At 39.4% G+C, this 8,560-nt stretch overlaps 1 protein-coding gene across 11 annotated transcripts in view; it reads right to left on the reverse strand.

Moving 5' to 3' along the window:
- The window catches only part of LOC139749356 (histidine protein methyltransferase 1 homolog), a 112,766-nt gene extending 104,440 nt beyond the window's left edge, over nt 1–8,326 (reverse strand). The window contains exons 1-3 of one of the 11 annotated variants that reach the window (XM_071663088.1): nt 8,199–8,326; nt 4,233–4,362; nt 2,512–2,587 (exon numbers count right to left, since the gene is read on the reverse strand). In XM_071663088.1, coding sequence (XP_071519189.1) covers nt 2,512–2,554 — 43 coding nt within the window. In that variant the 5' untranslated portion in view covers nt 2,555–2,587; nt 4,233–4,362; nt 8,199–8,326. Of the gene's footprint in view, nt 1–2,511; nt 2,588–2,902; nt 2,930–4,227; nt 4,363–7,859; nt 7,914–7,972; nt 8,108–8,134 lie in introns of those variants that run through there. The other 10 variants (XM_071663084.1, XM_071663085.1, XM_071663087.1 and 7 more) reach the window with 10 other exon arrangements.
- Nucleotides 8,327–8,560: the final 234 nt, after the last annotated feature.

Below are 8,560 nucleotides of genomic sequence, written 5' to 3' on the forward strand. Positions count from 1 at the left end.
GTGTGGGCTATAGATAAAGCTGTGCGGAGGAAGGTGGATGTGTTGGAAATGAGATGTTTGAGGACAATATGTGGTGTGAGGTGGTTTGATCAAGTAAGTAATGAAAGGGAAAGAGAGATGTGTGGTAATAAAAAGAGTGCGGTTGAGAGAACAGAAGAGGGTGTTTTGAAATGGTTTGGTCACATGGAGAGAATGATTGAGGAAAAATTGACAAAGAGGATATATGTGTCAAAGGTGGAGGGATCGAGAAGTGGGAGACCAAATTGGAGGTGGAAGGATGGAGTGAAAAAGATTTTGAGTGATCGGGGCCTAAACCTGCAGGAGGGTGAAAGGCGTGCAAGGAATAGAGCAAATTGGAACAATGTGGTATACCGGGGACAACGTGCTGTCAATGGATTGAAGCAGGGCATGTGAAGCGTCTGGGGTAAACTATGGAAAGTTCTGTGGGACCTGAATGTGGAAAGGGAGCTGAAGTTTCAGTGCATTATACATGACAGCTAGAGGCTGAGTGTGAACGAATGTGGCCTCTGTTGTCCTGGCGCTACCTCGCACACGGGGGAGGAGGGGATTCTCATTTCATGTGTGGCGGGGTGACGATGGGAATGAATAAAGGCAGACAGTATGAATTATGTACATGTGTACATATGTATATGTCTGTGTGTGTATACATATTTAAATATTGAGATGTATAGGTATGTATATTTCTGTGTGTGGATGTGTATGTATATATATGTGTAAGTGGGTGCATTGGGCTATTCTTTCATCTGTTTCCTTGCGCTACCTCACTAACGTGGGAGACAGTGACAAAAGTAAGATATGAATAAATATATGTATATATATATATATTTTTTTTTTTTTTTTTTAATTTTCCAAAAGAAGGAACAGAGAACGGGGCCAGGTGAGGATATTCCCTCAAAGGCCCAGTCCTCTGTTCTTAACGCTACCTCGCTATCGCGGGAAATGGTGAATAGTATGAAAAAAAAAAAAAAAATATATATATATATATATATATATATATATATATATTTTTGTGGCTGTCTCCCGCGTTTGCGAGGTAGCGCAAGGAAACAGACGAAAGAAATGGCCCAACCCACCCCCATACACATGTATATACATACACGTCCACACACGCAAATATACATACCTACACAGCTCTCCATGGTTTACCCCAGACGCTTCACATGCCCTGATTCAATCCACTGACAGCACGTCAACCCCGGTATATCACATCGATCCAATTCACTCTATTCCTTGCCCTCCTTTCACCCTCCTACATGTTCAGGCCCCGATCACACAAAATCTTTTTCACTCCATCTTTCCACCTCCAATTTGGTTTCCCACTTCTCCTTGTTCCCTCCACCTGCGACACATATATCCTCTTGGTCAATCTTTCCTCACTCATTCTCTCCATGTGCCCAAACCATTTCAAAACACCCTCTTCTGCTCTCTCAACCACACTCTTTTTATTTCCACACATCTCTCTTACCCTTACGTTACTTACTCGATCAAACCACCTCACACCACACATTGTCCTCAAACATCTCATTTCCAGCACATCCACCCTCCTGTGCACAACTCTATCCATAGCCCATGCCTCGCAACCATACAACATTGTTGGAACTACTATTCCTTCAAACATACCCATTTTTGCTTTCCGAGATAATGTTCTCGACTTCCACACATTCTTCAATGCTCCCAGGATTTTCGCCCCCTCCCCCACCCTATGATTCACTTCCGCTTCCATGGTTCCATCCACTGCCAGATCCACTCCCAGATATCTAAAACACTTTACTTCCTCCAGTTTTTCTCCATTCAAACTTACCTCCCAATTGACTTGACCCTCAACTCTACTGTACCTAATAACCTTGCTCTTATTCACATTTACTCTTAACTTTCTTCTTTCACACACTTTACCAAACTCAGTCACCAGCTTCTGCAGTTTCTCACATGAATCAGCCACCAGCGCTGTATCATCAGCGAACAACAACTGACTCACTTCCCAAGCTCTCTCATCCACAACAGACTTCATACTTGCCTCTCTTTCCAAAACTCTTGCATTCACCTCCCTAACAACCCCATCCATAAACAAATTAAACAACCATGGAGACATCACACACCCCTGCCGCAAACCTACATTCACTGAGAACCAATCACAAACGAAAGCAAAACGAGGGAAATGGGGTAATTCTAAGGATTTTGCTCTGATCATTACTGGTCAGGAAGATACAGAATAATGCAAATACTCAAAACAGACCATATTCCCTTACATAAAAATGATTTTCGCTTGAACCTTTTTCTGGACCTACGTAAGCAGTTCTTATGTCCAATGAGGCAAAACTCAACTCATGAAACATAAATTTTTCTTCTATATGAAACGCATATTTCATCTTCAGCAATAACAACTATATGGACTGTGAGGAAGATTTCTACCAGTGCCAAGTTCTACACAAATATTTGCACAACCAAGAAGCTTTAACTCTTCTCAGTTTTTTGCATATATCACTGTCTTACCATTCTGATCCTCTGTATCCACACAAAAGTTGAACTTGAACATGACAGGTCACCAGAAGCTGATGTGTTGATTTGCCTGAAAAATACACTTTCAAACAATAAATTCCTAAAGTGTGACAAAAAATAAGTCATATGGTAAGAGAAATGCATTACTCTGTGTAGTTTTGAATGTGGAAGCATATAAATGGTTTATCAATAATGCTGTCAATGTGAAATAGACAAAGTTTCATGATCTATTTTATACTCTTTTTTTTATGTTAAAAACTCTTGCAATGGGGAGGTTTTCACCATGGCCAAGAAAACCTTGGCCAAACCTTGAACAGAAAATAATGAGGAAAAGGAAAAAAGGAGAAGAATACCCTTACAGCTTTTGAATGAGATGAATGCTTACTTTTTAAAAAGGGACGGCAGGTCATGTCTGTTGGGAAGACATGAAAAGATAAAATTCCAGAGCTTAGCTGAACTGGGTAAGAAACAGAAAATGATATTCTCCCTTCATAAGGATGTACAAAATACTAGCATTTATATGAATCATATAAGTAAAATTCAACATTAACACTTGCCACACAAATGAAATACAATTATCACAGTAATACAGCAATACAAATTTACACTGATCAGCTGTTCCTTCATTAGTCTTCAATCTGCTCCAATCACCATTAGAGGAATGCTCCCATCATTGTGATGATTTTAATTTCCCCATCACTGCTTAAGTATCTAGCTGACTTACTGTATACTAGTGGCTTAAAGAAGTCTCTCCCTCTGCCAGGATGTATGGAGGAAAACTCTACTTTCTTCAATGTCCCAGTAATGAACATTCTAAGTGCACTTTCATAATCTCTTGCCACCATAAATAGCCTATATATGTAAGCATTTCATCCTGGATTTTTAGTTGTGCCTTCATTCCCCTCTCATATCTCAAAAGGATCTCTCTGTATCACCAGTGACTTCTCTTTGGGTGATGCCTGTGATCTGCATATTTTGAACTGGCAGGCAGCCAGAAAGAGTGGGTCAATGAAATCATCTCTATGGTGGTCTCTGGTTGGCTAAAGGCAGGCTCGAAATGAGTGAGATGGCACTATCTGGTATGGAGGACATTGTGACAGGTGGGGATGCAATAATTCCATACTAGAAAGGTAAAGGGTTTTAAGATTCTAACCCTGGTTTTCCTTGAGACATATTCCAGATGAAACTTCTCTTACACCCACAGGACACTATCTCACACAGAAAAGATTTTTCAAATTTATAACCTACATTTATGAATTAAGAGTAATAACTTCCTCTGATTTGCATGATGCTGACAATGGCATAATTGTGAAACTCAAGGGGTTAAACTTTGCTGCAGCAACAAATCCTAGATAATTTGATATAGTTACATCAAAGTTTTGACAGGTGTGAGCATGATATTGCAGGCAGTAGAATGGATTTGAGTAAATCATGCTAGTATTGTAAGGTTGAGAGTTGTTTTGGAAAGATATTTCATAAGCTGATCTTGTAAGGTTGAGAGTTGTTTTGGAAAGATATCTCATAAGCTGATCATTTTCATTTTAGTATTGTAAGGCTGAGAGTTGTTTTGGAAAGATATTTCATAAGCTGATAATTTCCACTTATTACCATACATAAAACTAAACAAAGTAGAAAGCATGGTAAAATTTTAGTTTTACAGAATTTCAGAAACAGCTTTGGAATATCCTTGAATGTGTTTTGCAATGATACCTTACTGTATGGAGAATATATGACTCCCTTAGCGCAGCGGTTAGCATTCCTGACCGTGATGCATTCATGGGTCACCCAGGGTTGAGCAAATAGGTTCGAATTCTGGTTGCAGCAGTCAGTCCACTATCAACGCATCTGTTCATTGGTCAATAAAAGGGTACCAGGCTCAGGATATAGTAAACCATGGAAAGGCCTGTGGGGCCTGGATGTGGATAGGGAGCCATGGTTTTGGTGCATTAGACATGACAGTTAGAGGCTGAGTGTGAATGAATGTGGCCTTTTTTTGTCTGTTTTCCTGGTACTAACTTGCTAAAACAAGGGGTGGCAATGCTATTTCCTGTCGGGTAGGTAGCACCAGTAATGGATGAAGGCAAGCAAGTATGAATATGTACATGTGTATATATGTATATGTTTGTGTATGTGTTTGTATATGTATGTATGTGTATATGCATATGTATTTATATGTGCGTGTATGGGCGTTTATGTACATATTTGTGTATAAGAGTGGTATGGGCGTTTATGTATATATTTCTGTATATCAAAGGATGGGCCGTCCTTCGTCTGTTTCCTGGTGCTACCTCATTGACCCAGGAAACGGCAATCAAGAGAATGTTGGGGTGAGGAGAGTGGTGGTAGTAAGTGATCTTGGGAAGGAAACTTGTGTGTGGAAGTACCAGGAGAGACTGAGTACAGAATGGAAAAAGGTGAAAAGAAAGGAGGTAAGGGGAGTGGGGGAGGAATGGGATGTATTTAGGGAAGCAGTGATGGCGTGCGCAAAAGATGCTTGTGGCATGAGAAGCGTGGGAGGTGGGTTGATTAGAAAGGGTAGTGAGTGGTGGGATGAAGAAGTAAGATTATTAGTGAAAGAGAAGAGAGGCATTTGGACGATTTTTGCAGGGAAAAAATACAAATGAGTGTGAGATGTATAAAAGAAAGAGGCAGGAGGTCAAGAGAAAGGTGCAAGAGGTGAAAAAGAGGGCAAATGAGAGTTGGGGTGAGAGAGTATCATTAAATTTTAGGGAGAATAAAAAGCAAAAATGGGTAAGTTTGAAGGAATAGTGATTCCAACAATGATGTATGGTTGCGAGGCATGGGCTATGGATAGAGTTGTGTGCAGGAGGGTGGATGTGCTGGAAATGAGATGTTTGAGGACAATATGTGGTGTGAGGTGGTTTGATCGAGTAAGTAATGTAAGGGTAAGAGAGATGTGTGGAAATAAAAAGAGTGTGGTTGAGAGAGCAGAAGAGGGTGTTTTGAAATGGTTTGGTCACATGGAGAGAATGAGTGAGGATAGATTGACCAAGAGGATATATGTGTCAGAGGTGGAGGGAATGAGGAGAAGTTGGAGACCAAATTGGAGGTGGAAAGATAGAGTGAAAAAGGTTTTAAGTGATCGGGGCCTGAACATGCAGGAGGGTGAAAGGCGTGCAAGGAATAGAGTGAATTGGAACGATGTGGTATACCGGGGTCGACGTGCTGTCAATGGATTGAACCAGGACTTGTGAAGTGTCTGGGGTAAACCATGGAAAGTTCTGTGGGGCCAGGATGTCGAAAGGGAGCTGCGGTTTCAGTGCATTATTACATGACAGCTAGAGACTGAGTGTGAACGATTGGGGCCTTTGTTTTCTTTTCCTGGCGCTACCTTGCACACATGAGGGGGGAGGGGGTTGTTATTCCATGTGTGGCGGGGTGTCGATGGGAATAAATAAAGGCAGACAGTATGAATTGTGTACATGTGTATATATGTATATGTCTGTGTGAGTATATATATGTGTACATTGAGATGTATAGGTATGTATATTTGTAAGTGTGGACATGTATGTATATACATGTGTATGTGGGTGGGTTGGGCCATTCTTTCGTCTGTTTCCTTGCGCTACCTCGCTAACGCGGGAGACAGCGACAAAGCAAAATAAATAAATATAAATAAAATGATATTTTGGAAGGAGGTAAATAAAGTGCGTAAGAGAAGGGAACAAATGGGAACTTCAGTGAATGGGGCAAATGGGAAGGTGATAATAAGTAGTGGTGATGTGAGGAGGAGATGGAGTGAGTGTTTTGAAGGTTTGTTGAATGTGTTTGATGATAGAGTGGCAGATATAGGGTGTTTTGGTCGAGGTGGTGTGCAAAGTGAGAGGGTTAAGGAAAATGGTTTGGTAAACAGAGAAGAGGTAGTAAAAGCTTTGCGGAAGATGAAAGCCGGCAAGGCGGCAGGTTTGGATGGCATTGCAGTGGAATTTATTAAAAAAGGGGGTGACTGTATTGTTGACTGGTTGGTAAGGTTATTTAATGTATGTGTGACTCATGGTGAGGTGCATGAGGATTGGCGGAATGCTTGCATAGTGCCATTGTACAACAGTAAAGGGGATAAACGTGAGTGCTTTAATTACAGAGGTATAATTTTGTTGAGTATTCCTGGGAAATTATATGGGAGGGTATTGATTGAGAGGGTGAAGGCATGTACAGAGCATCAGATTGGGGAAGAGCAGTGTGGTTTCAGAAGTGGTAGAGGATGTGTGGATCAGGTGTTTGCTTTGAAGAATGTTTGTGAAAAATACTTAGAAAAGCAAATGGATTTGTATGTAGCATTTACGGATCTGGAGAAGGCATATGATTGAGTTGATAGAGATGCTCTGGGGAAGGTATTAAGAATATTTGGTGTGGGAGGCAAGTTGTTAGAAGCAGTGAAAAGTTTTTATCGAGGATGTAAGTGTACATGAGTATATATGTATATGTCTGTGTATGTATACGTATGTATACATTGAAATGTACATGTATGTATATGCATGTATGGGCATTTATGTATATGTGTATGTGGGTAGTTGGGCCATTTCTTCGTCTGTTTCCTTGCTCTACCTCGCTGACGCAGGAAACAATGATCTGGTATAACAATAAAAAAAAATCTTTAACTGCTACTGAATGAGGTGGTAGTATATTAAGCATATATCATGTCTAGGAAACTCTGGGGTTAATTACAAAAGAAAGCAATATGCTTATACAAACTTAACAGAACATACGTAAATCTCATCTCACCTCCCTAGTAGTAGTCATTATCTACCTCATACAAACTTAAGAGAACATACGTAAATCACATCTCTCCTCCCTAGTAGTAGTCAAGATTTATCTTGATGCTTAATCTCAAGTCAAGGTATATCAGTACCATCCATGAAAATGCACTGACAATAAAGCACTAATTGTCAAAAAAACATAATGAGCAGTAATTTGATCCCAGAAGGAGTTCAATGTGATATTGTATAATTTTGCTATCATTTCGGCATAATGATGATATCTGTATGGGCTCTAATAATATCTTAGGGTGTATTATCTACTCTTACACTGAATAAGCTAACTTTTCTCCCGATGTACATTATTCTCCTGATGTACATTACTCTCATTGTCTTATAGTGTTCAAATAAATATAAAGCACCTATTTTTTCCTAACAAATGTTATTGTATTCTCTAAACACTACACTAACAATACAGATCACAGGCAATCTTCCAAACTAAGAGTAACACAGAGATATTACAGACAACCAATATCATTACAAAAGAAATTCAAGATTATTCAAAACTCTATTTTCCCTAAAATGCATCTAAACTAGAGTTTTAACAAAAGAACTTCAAATAAATACATTTGAGTAAGTGTACTGCAGAAATCGAGTCAGTCACTAGACTGTGCCCAACCGTATATTCTTCACTATCATCATTGAATACGGTTATCCTTAAATGGATAATATGCACTTACTTAGACCTGTTTCTGAAACAGAACGATTATCTAGCAATGACGAGCAATATTTCGGCCACTTGAGATAAAATTGTGAAAAATTCAGCTAAAATAACATTATTCTGCAGTGACCTTAGTCCTATCTGGCTTTAAATCTCTTCCTCTAAAGTCATGTTAACCTACCACAGGGTTCTCTCGTCTATCTGTATATTCTTTATGTACAATTTCCGTTGAAATAATTACGTACGTTCACTGAAAATATATTTTGCTAAGATAATCTCTGAATGCACTTGCAGTGTTTGTAAATAAAGGCGAACTCAAACCAAAATGGTAAACTCAGATATAGTATTTGGACTCCAGATCGGAGTATCTCACAAAGGATTTTCCCCAGTAAATACAACATGTCTAAAAAGGGCAGGTTTAACTAAACTAAAGATATACATAGATAGTCATAATACAGAAGTGTGTGACTCAAGCAACAAATTAGTACAATCATCTTTATCTGGAATCTTGAAAAGAATTCGCTCTAAGTACCTTTAATTTTTTTTTTAAATGGCCAAATTACACCTTTGATCTTTCCCGGGACACATCATCCCTTAACCACTCAGC

The sequence above is a fragment of the Panulirus ornatus genome, chromosome 7 (genome assembly GCF_036320965.1).
Source record: "Panulirus ornatus isolate Po-2019 chromosome 7, ASM3632096v1, whole genome shotgun sequence".
Classification (NCBI taxonomy): Eukaryota; Metazoa; Arthropoda; class Malacostraca; order Decapoda; family Palinuridae; genus Panulirus; species Panulirus ornatus.